The 20,905-nt window shown below is 35.1% G+C and overlaps 1 protein-coding gene across 1 annotated transcript in view; it reads left to right on the forward strand.

The window, feature by feature from the left end:
• The window catches only part of IMMP1L (inner mitochondrial membrane peptidase subunit 1), a 42,411-nt gene that overhangs the window by 12,891 nt on the left and 8,615 nt on the right, over positions 1 to 20,905 (forward strand). Inside the window, 3 exon segments of the mRNA XM_017885759.1 lie at positions 914 to 1,002; positions 5,498 to 5,511; positions 5,514 to 5,623. Of these exon segments, the coding sequence (XP_017741248.1) occupies positions 914 to 1,002; positions 5,498 to 5,511; positions 5,514 to 5,623 (213 nt within the window).

A 20,905-nucleotide genomic window follows, 5' to 3' on the forward strand; every position in this document is an offset into this window, starting at 1 on the left:
TACATGAAACAAAATGTTGGCTGTATGTTGGCTATGATGCATCCCATGGGGTCAGGTATGGAATTTACCGTTTGTGGTATCATGTAGACTCTCAGAACATTTCAGATTTTAGAGCATTTAAAATTTCAGACTTTGTATTAGGGATACTTAACCTGTATATATCAAGATTATGGTTTTGAGACATACAAATAGGAAAATCTTTGATTGCTTTATTGTAAAGATGGGGTCTCTTTAAGTTGCCAGGTTTGGTCTTGAACTCCTGGCCTCAAGTCTTTCTTCCAAAGTTTTGGAATTACAGGTGTGAGCCACCATGCCTGGCCATGAAAATCTTTAAAGTCCATGTCTTCATACTAGTATTTTTCAGTAGAAAATTTAAGTTGTAGCCCCATGAAATGAGTAAGCTATTCTCTTGGAAGAGGAAGATAGGCATAAGCTCATTGAGACTAGTTTAATACTATTTAGTAAATCATCATCATGTTCACTGGATTATATGTGATAGTAATAAGAAAATGAATCATTCTCCCATTCATTCAACCAATATGTATGGTTTATCAATTTTGTACCAAACATTGTTCTTGGCTTTGGTTATATAGCTGGGAACATGAGAGAGATCTCTGCCCTCATAGAACTGACATTCTACAGGGTGGCCTAAATTTGGAAACATAGGTAGTTTGTTTTATTCAGGCATTATAATGTGAAATCAATAATCCATTTATAACATATTTTTCTATATTTCCAGACTTAGTGGCTACTCTAGAGTTGAACTTATTTGAGAACTGCCAAATTTTCATGAATCATCCCCCAAGCTTTAAGAACATTTGCTTGATTTTCTTTCTTTTAAGCCTGCTCAAATGATTTATGTTAAATTTAAAAGAGATTTTGAATTTAGATTACAAATTACCTCTCTTTTCAGTGTTCTGGACCATCAATGGAGCCTACAATTCAAAATTCAGATATTGTCTTTGCAGAAAATCTTAGTCGACATTTTTATGGTATCCAAAGGTAAATTTCTGTCATGGATATATTAAATTTACAGTGAAAATATATACACACATTATGTCTTTTCTGCAGTTCCTTAACTTCATCTTTAAAAACTGTTCCATAAATAAACATGTTAATAACCAGCTAGATAAAATTTTGAGTCAAATATTTTCTTTCCATTTGAGAAATTTTAATAGTTTCTCAAACATATGCAGTCTCTTGGGTCATTGTATCTCTTGCGTTATTGTGAAAAATAATTAACAGTCCCTTACAATATACATGTAAGCTTAACTTTTTTTTATTGGGTTTTAGAATGTTTTGAGTTAAGAACTAGGAACTTAGGGATTACATTACAGATCCAAATCAATGTTTTGTTCTTTAATTTTAAAATAATCCTGTAGTTCTATTGATTGCTATCTTATTCTCTCTGTATAGCCTATGATGACTGTTTGATGGTTTTTATTTTTTTTAATTTTCTGATATACATTTTTTGAGAGGAGGTCTTGCTCTGGCTCCCAGGCTGGAGTGCAGTGACACAATCTCAGCTCCCTGCAGCCTCAACCTCCTGGGCTCCAGTTATCCTTCCCCTCAGTCTCCCAAGTAGCTGTGACTACAGGTATATACACCACGCCCAGATAATTTTTGTAGTTTTTGTAGAGACTGGGTTTTGCCATGTTGCCCAGGCTGGTCTCAAACTCCTGAGCTCAAGCAATCCGCTCACCTCAGCCTCCCAAAGTGTTGAGATTACAGGTGTGAGCCACCATGCCCAGCCCATTTGATGATTTTTAGATTACATCATTGTATATGGCTGAGAACCAGGAATTGTATATATTATGAGTCTCCTGATTAATTATATTAACTTGAATAACTCCTGGGCAAATATTGTTTGTCACTAATCCTTTTAAAGTCCTATTTCACGGGAGGCTGAGGCAGGAGAATTGCTTGAACCTGGGAGATGGAGGTTGCAGTGAGCCGAGATCGTGCCACTGCACTCCAGCCTGGGTGACAGAGCAAGACTCCTTCCCCCCAAAAAATAATTAAAAAATCCTATTTCAAATGGTGGTTCCAATCCTTGTGATACCCTTTATTCCAGTTAACTCTATGAGAATGATCTCTTCCAAATGAATGTCAAGTATTAATAATTTAATATATTTTCTAAAGAGCACCTCTCTGATATCCTAAAATTTTGAGTCCATTTGTTTTTTATAATTCTGAAAAAAATATATGCCTGCTTTCATTTCAGTAAACTACAAATTTGATTCCCTTGAGCTAGTATTTAGTTTATGGCATAACAAGTAGGTTTAGGCACTTCTCTGTCACTGTTCACCTTTGCTATAACTTATTTCACAGTACTGAAAATTGTTAAGAATACGTTTCTTCACATTTACTGATCTTTCACCAGCCTTAGATTCTGCAGATAAACTCTCTTGGTCAAGCTGTATGGTTTGGCATGCTCCCTAGGTAATTCTTCTTCAAATCTTTTACCCATAACAACTGCTATATACTTAATTGTAGATATAGGAGTTATAAAATAAAACTTATATAATAGATTGTGTTGTTGCTCCCTTTTCTTTTTAACTTATATCAAATTATCCTTATATAGCCTTTGAATTAACTGGAGACCTAGCCTCATGATGTAGCATGAAAACAAGCATCTGTGTTCCATGCCAGTGACATAATTTTATTCACAATAATCCTGGGGCATCCTGAATGAGGAGCTGAACTTGCTGGCTGAATAGTTTTTGAATACACAGCTTGATATTTTTTAAAAAATTACTCTTTGCATTCAGATAAGTGAAACAAATAACTACATTCAGTAAATGAATTCAGATTCTTTGAAGATCTTATTTTGTACTCTATTCATCCAGGTTACAGGACAGCTCAAAATCTGGCATTTATGAAATATACCAAAGTAACTTTTAGAGCCAAGGTAGCCAGCTGGTAACTTTTACTTAAAAAATATTACTGTCCTGAGTATTCTCTTTCATTTACCCACAGCACAGAACTCAAGATTTCAGGGGAATCTTTGACTCCTGGTGAGGGGTCCTGTTGTTGGCTGCCTGTTTCTAAATGTAAAATAACCTTCCATTTAGACAAGAATAAAAGTTTGCATATCTAGTATCTAAAGCACATGGTTGTCTCTTCAGTCAGCTGCAGAGAACACTCAACCTTGAGACAGTCAAATTTTTGCCACTGCTTATTCTTTCAACAAATAGTAGTGAGCACCTAATTTATAAGATGTACCGTACATTATAGAGAATATTAAGATTAATGAGATATTGACACTAGTTTTCAAAAGCTTACTGTGTAGTAGAATAATAAGTTGTTTATAAATATGAGAAAATTTTAATAAGCTTCCTTTTAAAACTGTTTGAAGGAGTTAAGAATCTAAGGGATATGTATTTTGATCTAAATGCTATGCATATGTCTAGTTAGACTACCAGAAATAAAGTTTATATTAATACTACTTTCTACAAAAACAGCACGACTGAATTATGATTTCTATGTTGCCATTCGAGTGCAAAGTTTGTTTTAAGGGTCATATTGATTATTTGATCAAAGAACTTAAGCTTCATTAAACACCCATGGAAAAACGTCTCTTCCTCCAAAGCTACCCAAAATCAACTTTGATGGTGTGTTACAATTTTTGCAAATTTGTTCATCTGAACAGATCCACTGACATGGTTCTAGTTGTTTAGAAAGAAAATACCTTATTCTATTTTCAAAAGAAGGCAACATCCAAATTATAGAATGTAATGATTTGCTACCTTTCAACTCTTAACCAAGAATAGCCTCAAGAGATCATCATTGTAAATACTATTTCTGCACTTTCTGTAAAATTTCTGATAATGATATCTTTCATTCTGTTATATAAGAATGTTTCTTGTGAATTTCTCTTTGATTTAGTTTTTAGGGAAAATTTTGTCTTACCTCCCAAACTAAATGTTATTTTATTAATTAATGATTTCCATGTAACTGTTCTTAATTTCTTCTGACTTGGCTCCCAAAGAGTTTAGAACCCATTTTAATGCTTCTATAGAGCAGTTATTAGGTTTCTGATTTCATCATCATTTTCCTTTTATTCTTATGACTTTTAATATTATTTTGACATATGCTTATTTTATTATAAGTAACATTAAACTATTTCTGGAACTAGGTACAATTAATAAGCAAATATGTTAAATCCTTTTAAACGTGTGTTAGTCAACAGAATTCACATATTGCTCGTTTTATGCAGAAAGAGCATTGTGTTCTGTTTGACTGTGGTCATTAGTCCTACATTCTGTCTTCTTCCTTTCCACTTTTTAGGATCTTTCTTATTTTTTATTACCAAATAGATTGTCAGTTCTTCTTATCATAAATCATGTCTTCTGTATGTAATCAGACCCTTATTGGTTTTATATGTTTGATGTCTCATTTTATTTTTCAGAGTGTATATTTGGGCAGCTTTTAGCATTTTATTTTGTTGTATCTTTTGATTTTTGTTCTCAAATATAAGTTCTTTTGATATGGGTTATAGGACTTATATGCTATTATTCCTCAATTATTTGAGTTCTAGGGAATCATGGATGATGTTTTTACCTTTTTAGTGTACCCTAAAGTCAATCAGTGCTACTGCCTGGACAGCAATATTTGTTTACTTAATTTGTTAGTATTTATATGGAATTGTGTGGAGGGTTTTTTTTTTGTTTGTTTTGGTTCATTTGGGGTTTTTCTTGGTTTTTGTTTGTTTGTTTTTTTGAGACATGGTCTCAGTCTGTTGCCCATGGTGGCATGATCATAGCTTACCGTAGCCATGAACTCCTGGCTTCAAGCAATTCCCTTGCCGTAGCCTCCCAAAGTGCTGAGATTATAGTTGTGAGCCACTGTACCTGGCCTATATAGAATTGTTTTTCCACAATTTTGGTTCTAAGAATTTGGACACAGGAGTAAAGCATAGTGAATACAATGCAAAAAGATAATTCTTGTGGAATTATCTGAAAGTTTAGAATCTTCTGAAATTATCAGAAATTTTAGATAGCCTTTTCATCACTCTTATTGTTGGATTCTCACCCAAAGTATTCAGTCGCAAAGGTTCTCAAAACCAGTGAATGTATGGAAGAGTCAGTATATGAGAGGATAAAGGTTATGGCTTTGTTTAAGTTGCCTTATAAAAATATTAAAGCAGCCGGGCGCGGTGGCTCAAGCCTGTAATCCCAGCACTTTGGGAGGCCGAAACGGGCGGATCACGAGGTCAGGAGATCGAGACCATCCTGGCTAACATGGTGAAACCCCGTCTCTACTAAAAAATACAAAAAACTAGCCTGGCGAGGTGGCGGGCGTCTGTAGTCCCAGCTACTTGGGAGGCTGAGGCAGGAGAATGGCGTAAACCCGGGAGGCGGAGCTTGCAGTGAGCTGAGATCCGGCCACTGCACTCCAGCCCGGGCGACAGAGCGAGACTCTGTCTCAAAGCAGTGCCATGCATGTGTTTATGCTTAATAAATAATACAGACATTTCTTTGACTTTTCCCCTCAGAGGTGACATTGTGATTGCAAAAGCCCAAGTGATCCAAAATCAAATATTTGTAAAAGAGTAATTGGTTTGGAAGGAGACAAAATCCTCACCACTAGTCCATCAGATTTCTTTAAAAGTCATAGTTATGTAAGTAACATTTCAATTATGTTATTTTTTGGTGTCATAATTGATTAACATTAACTGAATGCTGACAAAAGAAAATAATGTTTATTCATATTTTGAATGTAAGTAAAAATGCATCCAGTAGAATTTAAATATATTTATATCAAGAACAATTCAGCCATTATATTTTATATATTTTAGTTACTTTTAAAACCTACATAAACATCATAATAATTGTTACAGGCAAAATTTACCAGTGGATGCTAAAATTATTGGACAAAAGTTTGAGAAGAAATAGAACCTTGCATAATCTTAAAGTATCTCTCCCAAGATATTTATTACAAAGGGAAAAAACCTTAGAGGTGAAACCTGTCAGGCACCACTTTAACTGAGTTATCTTCATCCTCATAACATGACATATCAACATAATGTAGCCTCTGGATTGAAGCACCAAGAAGGGCACTTGCAGGAAAAAAAAGTTACAACCTCAGTCTACTCATGAGAAAACATAAGACAATCCCAAATTGAGGGTCATTCTACAATATAACTGACCAATACTCTTCAAAAATGTCAAGGTCATAAAAAACACGGAAAGATCGAGGCCCTGTCATTGATTGGAGCAGACAAAGGAGACATGATAACTAAATGCATTTGGGATCCTGGCTTAGAAAGATTTTCCACTATTAGTGGGAAGTCTGACAAAATCAAATAAACCTTCTGCTTTATTTTTTTTAACATCCTGTTTAAATTTTGATAATCAAAATTGTGTATATTGAAATTGTATGCAACCACCTTGCCTGTACAGCTAGAAAAAGTGCAAGAACAGTAAAATGGAAGAATGAAGAGTAGATACAATGTGTTAGCTCCTTTCACCAATCACATGGCTTCTGTAACAGAGCTTATGGGGAAGAGATGGCCTTTTGTTTACTCAGCATATACTCTTCTTACTTTAATAATTATAGCTTAATTTTCTACTTTACATCTTCTGTGTCACTATCAAATTATTAATGCAGCTGTTAACTAACATTATCTCTGTATTCATCCTCAATGTAAGCAGATAATTGAATAATTACATTGTCATCGTAAATTTATTTTGAACCACAATAGCCTCTGATTGCCCTATAAGTAAGTTTGACCAATAGACTGTTAAATAATCGATCTTATTTATTTACCATTTGTAATAGACTATGGTTCAGCTGTGCAAGTGCTTTTGATGTTTATTACTACAATGCTAAATACACAGTAATTGTTAGCTTATGGTGATAACAGTGTTAAAGATGATAGTGTGCTGTCAGGTAACATATTTTTCTACTATTGCTTTCATCATGGACACTGTATCCTCTTCTCCTTAAAAAATGTTAGATTTTCCATGTAATTTCACCTTCATATGACTATTAGCATTTCCTGAGATATTCTAGTCACTTCTGAATTGCTTTAGCATCATGTGTGTACTTGAAACCAGAAAAGATATCGATATCAACAGACAGAACAACAGAGCAAATAAATACCATATTGTTGTTGTTGATTTCTTTTTAAGAGTTATTAGAGGAGGATGTCAGTACAAAAGGATTCAGATGAAGTCTCTGCTAAGTAATCAGAGAAGATAACCAGCACTGTAAGATGTACATTTTTTAAATGTTCTTTTCAAGGAAAATATTCATTGAGTTTTGTTTTTGTTTTTAATTGACACAAAATAATTGTACATTATGGGGTATAGTGTGATGTTTCAATACAAATATACATTGTAAAAAATGAAATTAGTATATTTAGCATATCTATCACCTCATGTATTTTTTATTTCCTTGTAGTGAGAACATTCAAAATCCTCTGTTTTTTTGTTTTTTTTTTTGACATGGTCTTGCTCTGTTGAGCAAGCTGGAGTGCAGTGGCACAATCTCAGCTCACTGCAACCTCTTCCTCCACGGCTCAGATGCTCCTTCCACATCAGTCTTCTGAGTAGCTCCTTCATATACAACACAATATTGTTAACCATAATCACTCTACTGTGTGGTAGAACACCAGTAGGGCGTTCTATTACTGAGTTTTTATGTATTTGATAAATGTACAAATTACATGACATTGACATTTTGTTCTGGGTGTATTCCATTCACTTTTGTTAGACAAATTTGTAAGTATACAGTACATCATTCTAATAATCTTGGTCAACACTTATTTTGTACTTCATCCATACTGTTGAGAATCTTTTCAAAGGTTAACTTGTTTAATTTTCACAACAGCAACATGATGAATAGGTAATAGTAGTATTTTACTGATAGGTAATCTAAAGGAGGAGGCTAAATAACTTGCCCAATTTCAAACAGTGAGAGGATTGAAACACAAGTAGTGGCTTCAGAATCTGTAACCCTCACGATGCCACTACTACTTTCAGAATACCCTTTGCCTATTTCTGTTCCCATCTCATCAAATTATACTTACTTTAAAATGTATTTGTCTTTATTATTTTTAAAAAAGCATGGGGAAGTATTTCTGATCGGGGCAGTATTGGTTTTGAAAGAGAAGCCAGTGTTTTTGAGAGTTTGTCCCTTGCCGGTTTTTCTACGCCGGGTTATTCAAGTCCTAAGAATTGTGTAGCTATTACAGAACCACTTTAGCAAATGTGTTCCTTTAATCAAGGTGATTTATAACAAAATTTCATCCAAGTTTGGAGTGCTCTGAGAAGATAGCCAAAATGTTTGCAGGGCCTACCCCTTTTGTCTGTCCGTTTTTTTAGCTATCTCAGAAGCACACTGGTGCAATATTTTATGAAATGAGTTTCTTACCCTTACCTCTGCATCCTCTTAGAAAAATCGTTGTTTATAAGATGAAGATATAACCATTCATATCTTGATTGAGCTGCTTAATAAAATGAACAATATTAAAATATGTTTTGAATTCCAGACTAAGAAAGTTTATTCTTGTATGTAGGTGCTTCAGAAAGCAAAACACCAAAATTCCTCATTGGAACCTAGCCTGTAGAGTTTAGCATATCAAAGAAATAGCTTTGTTTGTAGGTTGGCAGAAAAGAACATAAACAAATCATTGGTTAAGTGATGTAGTGATGTGGGATCATTTTATTCTTTCCAGAGTTCTTTTATGTTTGTTTTCCATTCCAGAGTTTTAAAAGACCACATGGCGAGCAACGCTTATGAATCAGCTTTACTTTTTACTGTTAGGTACTTGGAAACTAAGCAGTCCCTGTTAAGACGCTGTTGTGGGCTGGGCACCGTGGGTCTCACCTGTAATCCCAGTACTTGAGAGGCCAAGGCAGGCAGATCACCTGAGGTCAGGAGTTTGAGACCAGCCTGCCCAACATAGCGAAACTCTCTCTCTGCTAAAAATACAAAAAAATTAGCCGGGCGTAGTGACAGGCGCCTGTAATCTCAGCTACTTGGGAGCCTGAGGCAGGAGAATCCCTTCAACTTGGGAGGCGGAGGTTCCAGTGAGCCAAGATTGCGCCACTGCACTCCAGCCTGGGCAATAAGAGTGAAACTCTGTCTCAAGAAAAGAGGAAAAAAAAAAAAAAAAAAAGATGCTGTTTGTTTTGCTTATTTTGAAGGTACTGAAGCCAATAATTCTTTCCTGGGGTTATGTATGAACTGAGCATTGGCTACTGTAAAGATATGAGATTAATTTGTGACTCTCGAAAGAAACAAATTGTCATGAGCTCAAACATCTTGAGTATGTTGCCTTTCTGTATATTCTACAGGAATTCCTCAGTTTGCTGCTAGAAGCTATTGTTTTATCAGAAAAAATAATTTAGTTGGAAGTAGGAGCATGTAGCAAATAAGAAATAAATAAAACGAGTTGGCATTCTCCCATTGGTTTGCACAGCAGGCAAAATGCAAAGTAAACCTCTATTTAATTTAGTCTCTATTCCCTTAGGGAATATAGGGACAGGGCTCAGAAATACACTAAAATTTTGTTATAAAGCCAATTAAGAAGAAAAGCACTTCATAATGTTTATTAGTATAATAATGTGTGATAATCCAGGACTATGCTTTTAATCCATGGGGTAACTATGGAATAGTTAGGCATTTTGAAATATAATAAATTTCTATCAACAAACATGTTGTAAAATCTACATCTAAACAAACTCCCTTGACACCACATCCTCCTATAGGGAAGAGTTGTGTATAGTTAACTCCATTCTGAGCTTCGTATTATTTTTTTGAACTCTTTCCAGTTAGGCTTTGGTCTCCACCACTTCATTGATGGTTCTTGTCAAAGTCCCTAATGACTTCTCTCGTTGTCTCTCCAGTGATCAACTCTCAGTCCTCATCATACTTGACCTATTGTTAGTATTTGAAATAGTTGTTCTCAAAACCTGGGTTCACTTAGTTTTTGGGACACTGCTCTTTTTGGTTTCTTTCCTATCTTTCTTCTGAATTTCCTTTATTGGTTCTTCCTCATATCCAAATATTGGAATGATCTTCAAACCCTGGAGTTAACTAAAGGTTCATATTTTAAATTTTCTGTTGCTTGTCTACACTTATACTTTAGCTGACCTCATCCTGTCTCATGGTTTTATGTACAGTACTTTTTAACTTACTCTCAAATGTGTATCAACTATAACCTCTTCCCTGAACTCTAGAATCATGTCTAATTGTCTGATATCTTCACTTTAATGAATAATGGTCATCTCAAACTTAACTGTATCCAAAGTTAAAATCCTGATTTTCTTTCCCAAACTGACTCCTTCCATACACTTCCCATCACAGTAAAGAAAACCCCATGCTACTTTTTCAGGCCACAAACCTTAGAGTTATCTTTACTCTCCTTCTCTTTCACCCTACATCCAATCCCTTAGCAAATCATGATTATACCTTCTATATATAATCAGAATCAAACCACGTTTTGCTACTGTCACTGCTACCATCCATTAGTTTGCAAGATAAACTCATCTCTCTCATTTTGTTGCAATAATTGTTGAACTGTTTTCTTTGCTTATACCCTTCCAATTTTCTGGCTTCTCTACCCCTTCCATTGATATTCTCCACACAGCAGATAAGGTCATCCTTTTTGATGATGATGCTTTTTAAGCATGATTATGTCACTCTTCTGCTTAAAGACTCCATTGGCTCCCCATTTCACTTATAATAAAAGCCATAGGCCTTATGGTGGCCTGCAAGACCCTGCATAATCATTTTCCCTGCTGCCTTTCTTGTAATTGTGTCATTGGAACACAATCATGCCTATTCATTTGTCTGTTGTCTGTGTTTGCTTTGTCTAAAATGTCAGAATTGAATAGTTGTGATAGAAACTATATGACTTGCAACGCCTGGACTATTTCCTATCTGTCCCTTTTCAGAAAAAGTTTGCTGACCCCCTGATCTAGAGCATAAGATTCTTGGTGACAGGGACTCATTTTAATCACAGTTGATTTCATATCATTTCAACTGTGATTTGGCAGCTAGTAGATATTTTTAAAATACTTGAAGGGTGGACAGATCTAGATTTATATGAATAGGGTGCTAGTTTCTTTTCTACTTCTACTCCTTTTTTCTACTGATTTCTACTGCAAACTTGCTCCCAGGTAAATGCGTGATGTTTCTCAGCAGATGTTTGTGGAGCCTACCACACTGCTGAACTGGCCAATCTGTGGTCATTCTAGTCTTCATAGAATTGAAAGCTAAGGTATTTCCAATGGTAAGACTACCTGACTGCCTTACACAATGGCAGGTGAAAGTTGTAGAAAATATTGGACTGTTCCTCTTACTGTGTACCAGGAGAGCAGAGTGCTGATTAAATATTTCTTTTCCTAAGTGACTTCTATTTAGGACTGCATATTTTTCAGACCTTTCTTTAAGCAGAATAAAAATTCACCAGGCTCTGAATTGACTTATCACTATAGAATAGTGAACTTGGTTAAGGTTAAGTCTCCTAAAGTACTGGGGGAATTGAGGCATACTGGGCTTACCTTGTTGTCATTTTGAAGGAAGCTTTGGTGCCGCTGAAATGCTATGGTGGTTTTATTACGATGAAGGCTAAGTTGCCCTTGCAACATTCATTGCCTACTAATTAGGCTGTGTGGTAATAAAAGTTTCTGCATTTCTGTAGACATATATGTGCCTTTTGAACATACTTAACTACTATACAGATAATTTGTTCTTTTGGTCCTTTTATTGGTTTATTGGCTTAATGATGGGTAAAGTTGTTACCTGGAGTTTATAAATTTCTCCTTTTAGGATTTTCTGTGGTTGTTCATTGTAAAATGAAGAATCATTTTTTAAATCTTTAAATAAAACCTTATTTATTGAATTTTCATGTCTTAGCCATAGTAGCTACCTTGTATTGAGAATAGACATATTAATAGAATATGATTATGGAAATTTTAGTGTATTCTGTGGTTAGTGTGGTTAGTGCATAGCAGTCTTTTGCTGTTGTTACAGGAAACAAATCTGTACTTATTAGAAAAATCATGTTTTTACTTTTATCTGAGGGCTACTGAAGATATCTGGCTATTTAATTTAAAGGTTTTTGGTTGTCTTTGATACCATAGATGTCAGCATTATACACAAAAGGTGAAACATTGTTCACCAAATAATAATCCATTACCACAGCAGAGTGATGGGAGGTGACTAAGGAATGTAGTTATTTCTTATGTTTTTCTTTGTGAATTGTAGAGTATGTTAATAACATCATTATTATTATGTGTATGTACATATAACATATATGTACATATGTTATAATGTAAGAAGTAGAGACAATTTTACATTTCGAAAGAACTGATTGTTATCAGGATGTACTGGTGGTATAGTGTATTAAAAGGAGAACTTGGAAATGTAACAATATGGCAACAATAAAGCTGTTTTACAGTGTATTAGATAATATTTGAATAAAACTGATGGACAACCTAAGAAACAATCTTACTAATTAGCATTACAAAATGGTCACTTTATATAGTTAACACTAATAGTCCTTTAATGAATACTGTGTATTTAGGTTATAGTTCGAATCCCTGAATATTCTAAATGCTGTCTTTCTATTTGTTTAAATGTCATTTCCCTTAGCTAAAAGTCAACCATCTGGTCTTCTATTACCACTTGTATTATAAACAGAAAAAAGTACTTCTCTGTAGAGAGAGGAATCATCAGATTGAAAGGGCTTGTGTATTATAAGCTGCTGATATACTAAATCCTTATGTCATTTAAATAGAAGAACTGCCTAATAATGTCACTTATTACAACTAGGGTATCTAAATAAGCGACTTGCTTTTTGCAGACTATAGTGATAAAAACCTGTGCCACACATCCATTTCTCAGCAACGGCTCCTAGGATAATCAATCATGGCATACTGCTAATGCCTTGATTGCAGCTGATATGGAGGAAATATGTTTACTCTTTTGCTAAAGTGAAGTTCACTGCGGAGGTGACGTGACTTTTTCATTCTATAGCTAGCACGATTCTGAAGATAAATTTCACTCATTGTTTACAAGTCTAAAGTGTTTTTGTTCAGATGTCAACACTAAAGAATGATCTTTGAGGCTCCTCGACTTAGTGTTTTCTGATGTGTTCTCTGAACATTTTCAGAATAATTTGAGCTTAGTTTAACAGTAATATGTAGTTCATAAGAATCCTGTTTTGTAGTAGTATATTTTACTTTCATATGCTTGAAAAGATGTATATATGAAAATCAACATTTCTATTGAAAGAGTAGCAGGTTGTCCAGAAATTTGTATGTGTTGCTCACCTAGAAATATTTTAACCACTCAAAAGTTAGAAAGTTGGTGCCATTGGTATGAATCTAGAGAGGCAGGATACAGCTGAGTAAAATGAAAATATTGTATGTATTTTTATCTGCAAGTTATGTGGGACTTCTGTACTTTAAAGTTGCTTCAAAGTCGTTTGCAGAAATTAAAGAACAAAATTTGTTTGTAACACAGATATTCAGTGTAAGCATCTGTACCAGACTCCAAACTCTGTTGGTAGTAAGGAGAATATATTCCAAGTGTTAATGTGGCTTCCTAATCTAAAACAATCTTTTTTATTTATTTATTTATTTTCTTTCAGAGACAGAGTCTCACTCTGTCACCCACGTTGGAGTGCAGTGTACAATGTCGGCTCACTGCAACCTCTGCCTTGCAGGTTCAAGCAATTCTCCTGCCTCAGCCTCCTGAGTAGCTGGGACTACAGGCGCTTGCCACCATGCCCAGCTTATTTTTGTATTTTTAGTAGAGGCAGGGTTTCACCATGTTGGGCAGGCTGGTCTCAAACTCCTGACCTCAAGTGATCTGTCTGCTTCGGCCTCCCAAAGTGCTGGGATTACAGGCATGAGCTACTGCGCCCGGATGCTAAAACAGTCTTTACTAGGTCTGCTGGAAAAACTGCTGTTGAGTAGGTGCAATATATTCAACTCTTTTGGAATAAGCAAGTAAATGAAGTTTTGATGTTATCACTTTGGGTAATTAAAATTCGACAGGTTTTTGTGAACAACTTCATCTTAGCCCATAAAAGTATTCTCACCAAACCAAACAATCCTCTACCTGAAACAAGAATGAAAAAGAGGAAAAACAGATATAAAAGCAGGTATGCATATTATAAAATGGCTAAAGGTATTAAATTAGCAAGAAAATATTGGCATTACAAGTTATTGCACTGCCAACCTGGACATTAGAGTGTTTTCCTCCTGGGAGAGAATTTTCATAATTACTTTAAGAAAATGTATAAATCACTTAGTATGGCATAGCTAGTGCTTGTATCCAACTAAACACAAATGCAGAGCTAACAAGGAAAGGAGACTAAGCAGTATTTAACAAAGTACTTAAAATTATAGGTGATTTAAAATTCTTGGATGCAACTTAAGATTCTCATCTACTTTGTGTACATTATGTATGATTCTTGAAAGCAAGAAGGATTAGAGAAACCTGTTGTCTAAAGAGACTTGAAATTTGACCGGACTTCCCAGTGTAAGGAAAGTCAAAGTAGGTCTAGGGACACAGACTGAGACTGATAATGGACTTCTGACCCCAGACCAATCCCAGCACTCACACATCTTCCTTAATGAGGCTGCCTCAGAAGTGGCCAGACCACTGGACTTGGGAGGGGGGACATCTAAGGGCAGACTGGGAGAGAAGACTTAAAAAGCTTTCAGGAGGCTATAGGAGTATACAAAATTTGCCAGACATTAACCTCTCAACTTTCTTTTTTGATGTGTGCATTCATTAATTCCACAGACACTGAGCACTTACTTGAGGGCCAGTACACGTTAGGGTAGTCATCTTTGCCCCAGCAACACCAATAGAACTTTCTGAAATAATGGAAATATCCTGTATCTGTGCTGTCCAATATGGTAGCCACTAGACACATATGGCTGTTGAGCACATGAAGCATGGCTAATGTGTCTGAGGAATTGAATTCTTAATTTTATGTAATTTTAAAATTTAGATAGCCACATATATGACTAGTGGCTGCCATATTGGACAGTGTAACTTCAGGGGGTTATAGTTAAGTTGGGAGAATAGAAAAAATTACAGTATGGTATGATAGAATTATGCACAAGGTGCTTTGATAAGACACAAGGATATTTATCCAGACTGGGTTAAATGGGATTATTCCAGAATGGGAAGGTGAAACCTGAGTTGAAGTTTTAAAAGGTAAGTAGGAGTTAGTCAAAGCACGCAGCCTATTCTGAAGGCCTAGAAGTGAGTATAGCATTGTGCTTTTGGGGAACTGCCAAAGGTAAGAGTTCCAGTGTATGGCACATACAGTAGGAGAGATGAGTAGCAAGAAGAGATAAAAATGAAAGGTAGAAGCCAAGCATGGTAGTCTGTTAAGTGAGAGGATGGCTTGAACCCAGAAGCTCAAGGTCAACCTGGGCAATATAGCAAGACCCATCCCTAAAAATAATAAGTAAACAAGGCTCAGTTCCTTTTATGTTTCAAGTAGGGGAATAACATGATCAGGCTTAGTTTTTATTTACTTTCTGTGGGGCCATTCTGATGTTAGTGTAGACTAATAAAGGATGGCTAGGATTAGGAGAGCCTGGAGGCAGAGAGACCAGTTAATAGGCTGTGAGTGAGGCAAAACTGAAATAATAACATTGAGAACAGAAAGAAGTACAAAGATTGCAGAAAGATTAAGGAAATAATCTAGACAAGATTGGATGGTGGAAGAAAGGGAATTGAAGGGCTTAAAAATAACACCCAAGTTGTTGGTTTTTGCCACAGGGTGGGTGGTACAATAAAATAGTGTTGTTGGGGGAGATGTTAATTTGGGAAATGGAAAGAAGATATATAAAATTTTGGACAAGTGTGGAAGTCTACTAATAAGATTAAGGTAGATTATGTTTTAAATTAATACTGTGGCAATTAAATTTTATAGCAAGTAGCAAAAAAGTACCGCTTTCCCCAGATGACATCTGGATGCTCTGCTATTCCCTCCTTGATGTCCATAGTCTGTTTCTATCTCCTAGTCAAAAGAGTGTTTTGATGAGCTTAGCCCTAGATCATTCTTACTTTTTAAAGATCTTCAGCTATTCTCTTTGTATCATTGCATCATCACTAAAAAATGCCATCTGTCTCATGCCACTGCACTCCAGCCTGGGCAAGAGTGAGACTCTGTCTCAAAAAAAAAAAAAAAAAGTCATCTGTCATCCACCTGCCTAATTTGCAATTTTGTACTCGCAAAGCTAGATTTTATTCTAAATAATCTGCTGGGTTTGGTACATTAGAGTTGTGTTTTGATGAGTAAAACACAAGCAGAAGTGTCTGTCAAATATATTCAACAATGCCTGTTTCTAAAAAAATGCATCAGTAACATCAAGTACAAAAAGACCTACATATTTAATTTTAGTCATTTCTTTTTGCAGTATGGCAGCCTTTCTACTGGTAATCTATTTTGAATACCCTTTCAGATATAAATCTGTTTTTCTAGCCAATCTCTATATTAAGCAGCTATGCACAGCAACAACAGGAGATTGAAAAGAGTTACAGAGATTCATCTGTAGCAATAAATCCATATAGGATGAGTTTGGATTTTAGGAAGAATTAAGTGGAGTGCTAGGAATAAAACTTTTGGTGGAAACATATTAGTACATATTGTGTACAGTATGCATCTGATTTACTGTTTAGAACTGTTTTTCTGAGAGCATGAGAAAACTCCTTATTGTAATACCACCATTTTCTACTACACTCTGAAATACCCTTTGTTGAATTAAGTTGGGCTCATCCTCTGGAAGGAGAGCAAGTATATAGATCAAGCTGTATTAAAGTGAAAGTGCAGAGATAGTCTTAGAATGAGAATATAAAGTGCTTCTTTTGAATCCGAATCTCAAAATAGCAGGTAACATTGTATTTACAAAGAGACAGAGGTAAAAGACTGGGACAATAGTATTGGGAGGCGTGGATAGAAAGGCCTATAAACTGGCTTCAGTCCCAACCCTCTTCTCCATCTCCTACATTCTGACTAGTTGGTAAATGGTTCTAAAGAAGTGGATGCTTGATAAGGGCCTAAGCATTCAATATTTAATAAACATTGCTTGATGAACATGCCCATTTAAGTTCGAGACCAGCATAGTGAAACCCCGTTTCTACTGAAAATACAAAAATTAGCCAGGTGTGGTGGCACACGCCTGTAATCCCAGCTACTCTTGAGGCTGAGGCAGGGGAATTGCTTGAACCCAGGTGGTGGAGGTTGCAGTGAGCCAAGATCGTGCCATGGCACTCCAGCCTGGGCAACAGAGGAAGACTCCGTCTCAGAAAAAAAAAAAAAAGAAATGTTAGTTCTTACTGCTAATCTAGGATGACTTTATCGTAAAAACTGAATTTCATTAAATTAGGTGGCATAATTGATGTGGTACTCATAATTAATGTACATTTTTAATTATATTGGATTCAAGTCGAAGACTTGGGTAACACCAGAGCTATATAATTGAATATAGTATAAAAGAAAATAACCAGAAACATAAAGTAAAATAGCAAAGCACAGTTAACTTTGCAGAGATCTGGGTAGACTGCCTAGGAAACCAGGGACAAAGAAAGCCCAATAGACATAATTCACACTGGCAAATGTGGCAGCTGCTAGTAAGTGCTCTTATTGACTGCTTCCTGGATGCCAGGAGTCTTGTTTCATTTGATTCTCATAGTATTTCTGTAAGGTATTAGTCTCAGTTGTATAGATGAGGTTTAAATAACTTGCCCAAGGTGCTTACCTAGTATGCAGAGCCGTATTTGGAACTCAGGACTATGTGTGACTGTGTGGACTGTATTTTTAACCACTATCCTAAACAACCCACCAGAGGTTACTATTGAGGCTAGATGGAGTTATTGAGAGCTTAGGGGAAAAAATGAAAGAGCTTATCTTGCAATCGCCACGAGAATGAGCAAGTCAAGCCTTAGACTAAGCTTTAAACCTACTCAGCAGGGAGAAGCTCAATCATGAAAGAGAACCTGTTGAGGCTTGAGTAAAGCAAGCCTTACTCAAACCCCAGTGCTATAGGTGTAGCCTACTGAAACTTTTGTGTAAATTCCTCTTTGGTGATGACTGGCTATGAATGTAAGGTGGCACCATTTTTAAGGAGGGAAGGGCAATAACAGTTCCCAGCAATGTAGATAGGATAGCAATGAGGCTGAATTTTAAAAGGGAGAAAAGGAAGCAGGACCGCATAGAAATAGTACATATTAAAATAGTTAGTGTATTAACTGTTCTGTGCCTGGTCCCTGTAATCCCTTTATCATGCATCTAGCATTTGGAAACACTTCTATCAGGACTCCAGATACTCCTCTGCCTTAATTAGCTCAGGTAGACAGAATGTGGGCAAGTAGTTAGGGCGAGGAGAATGACAAAGTAAATAAAACTGTTCCTTGAGTTTGTTTTGAGAGATACCCAGAACTGACATTTGAGACACTCCCGTTTTTAAAAATTAAAGGTTAATGTTTTCTCACCTTGGTGTTCTAAAAGTCTCTTCTATTTATTGTATCTCAGAATTTAATTCTTCACTTTTTTACATGTGTTTTTGTTTATAGCTTCTGCTGGCATTACAGGAAGGGTTAACAACGATTTACTGATGGTGCTTCCAATTTTGCTGTTGCATGACTCAAACAAATTGGGTTTTATGATATCTTTTTAGAACAATATTAATAAATTATTCATTTTCAAATATTATCTCTAGTAGTTCGTGTGCATAGGATCTTACTATGGCCACACTTTGGTTACATAAGTCATGATTAAACAGAATATACAGTGGCCACATAGGAGGTGTAGTAACTTGATACTGCTTTCTCGTAAGATAGTAAGATAAAAAACAATTACATAGTATTAATTATTGGACTAAAATCACATCTTTTGAATGTACATTCATCATATAGACTTTTTTCATAGGCAAGGGAATTATGCATTTTATAGCCCACTGATTATTCCATTAAGCACAAAATAAAATCTTTGAAACACATGCAAAATGAAATACTTTTGAGACTAGAGTATTGTTGATTCATCACTGTCATTTGTTTTTACTAAATAGAAGCAAAAAAGACTGATTGCTTTCATAAATGTGTGCACTTTTTCTTGTACATTACAGGAAAATGAAAATATAATCATTAAAAAAAGAATTCTAAAAACTTTGTTCCTCACCTTGCCTCATAATTTATGTTTGTTTATTTCAGACTATTGTTTCGTTGTCTTTACAGTCATTTTAGAACCATTAAAGACGTATTAGCAATAGGGCCAATGCAAACCCTACCATTTTTGGTTGTAAACAATAAAATACATGGCAAATAAAGTGTTAATTAAAAACAGTCTGTTCTTCGGATTTTCTGGTTTTTGAAACTTTTGAAGGTCAAACATACAAATATTTTTTAGCCAGAACTTTTCTTAATTAGATGTTATTTGCCTCATCAAATAAATGAATTTGATTGCAGTTTAGTAAATGTGTTATTTGATATTGTGGACTCTTTCATCAGATTTCACTTGAATCAAGAAAGGTAACACCTGTGGATTGCCTCACAAAAGCCTCTTTTGTTAAATGGACACCCGCAGGCCATGAGGCAATTACATTTGTTGCTTGTGCTAAAAAGGAGGTACTTAACTAGACCTCAGTAAATATAGCTGAGAACTAGAGGCTTGATTCTTTTGTCCAGCCCCGAGATTAGGTTTTATCATGGCTCAGGAAGTAAACTTCTGACGTAGAAAGGAAAAACAAGAATGATTTAAAGGTCCCTTCATGCCTTAAAATTTAGCTGTAAAGTTAGCTATATCTCAGACACATGGAGAATTCAGGTTTGGGCAAAATTAAAACAGTTTATGGCATTCATGAAAACATATATTCATATATTCAGTCTTATGTATTCATTCAAATGGCATGGCATATTTACAAGAGTACAAAATTAATCCAACTTAAAAATTTTGATTATGAGACGTAGTGAACAAAGACATAGCATTAGGAATTTCCATTTTGGGCCATTTGCAAAACATTTAATATAAATGTGTTTATTAGAGTGGTTTTCAGCCTTAGTTGTAAAGTTATAGCTTTTAAAAAAACACATTTTATTATGTCTCTGTGAGCACAAAAAAGGAAAGAAAAATACATGTTAATCTACCATTTTATCCCGTTCATATTTTATTATTATAATATTGCTATAGAATTCTTTTTTCTATTATCTGGTTTGAATTTTCAACTTACTGACAACTAGTAGGTTAATCTAACAGACCATAACTGTGTTTAAAGTTAGAAAGAAAATGTTTATTCTGTTCCTTGCCTCATTCCGTATCAGAAAAGTCAGGTGTTGTGTTTCAGACCCAAACCAAAAAATGTGTTTTACTGTATGTTTGTTAAAATGTGTTCTTGGCTAGATTAATATTTTAGTCATCTATAGATTTGATGACAGTACTGTGAATTGTATAGTGCAAGTCATTTACTTGTACTATACAAAGAAGCATGTCCTACTATATGGATTAGAGGTTAGGTTAACTCTTTCCACACTACCAAAGACAAAAAAAAAAAAAAAAAAAAAAACCCCAACCCGGAAACACTTTTTAAAAAAATTCAACAAGCTCCCCCTAACCTGCATCATGAAGGATGATGCTCCCTTTTAAAAGTATGAACATCACCGAAAGTGTTAAGCAGTTTGTATTTTAAGACACACATATACATATATTTCTGTGTATATATACATATATATACTTTTAAGTTACTTAAATAGTACGCACTGATCATAAAAAATGTTTATTTTGAAATATATATTTAAAAAATTTTACGGTTATACACATTGCCCTGCAACTTTTTTTCACTGGCTATCTCATGGAAATCTTTCCATTAGTTTTATGTATTTATTTTTACTGGCTGTTTACTAATAGATAAAAGAAAGATATTCT

This window comes from Rhinopithecus bieti, unplaced genomic scaffold (assembly GCF_001698545.2).
Source record: "Rhinopithecus bieti isolate Rb0 unplaced genomic scaffold, ASM169854v2 scaffold_13558, whole genome shotgun sequence".
NCBI lineage: Eukaryota > Metazoa > Chordata > Mammalia > Primates > Cercopithecidae > Rhinopithecus > Rhinopithecus bieti.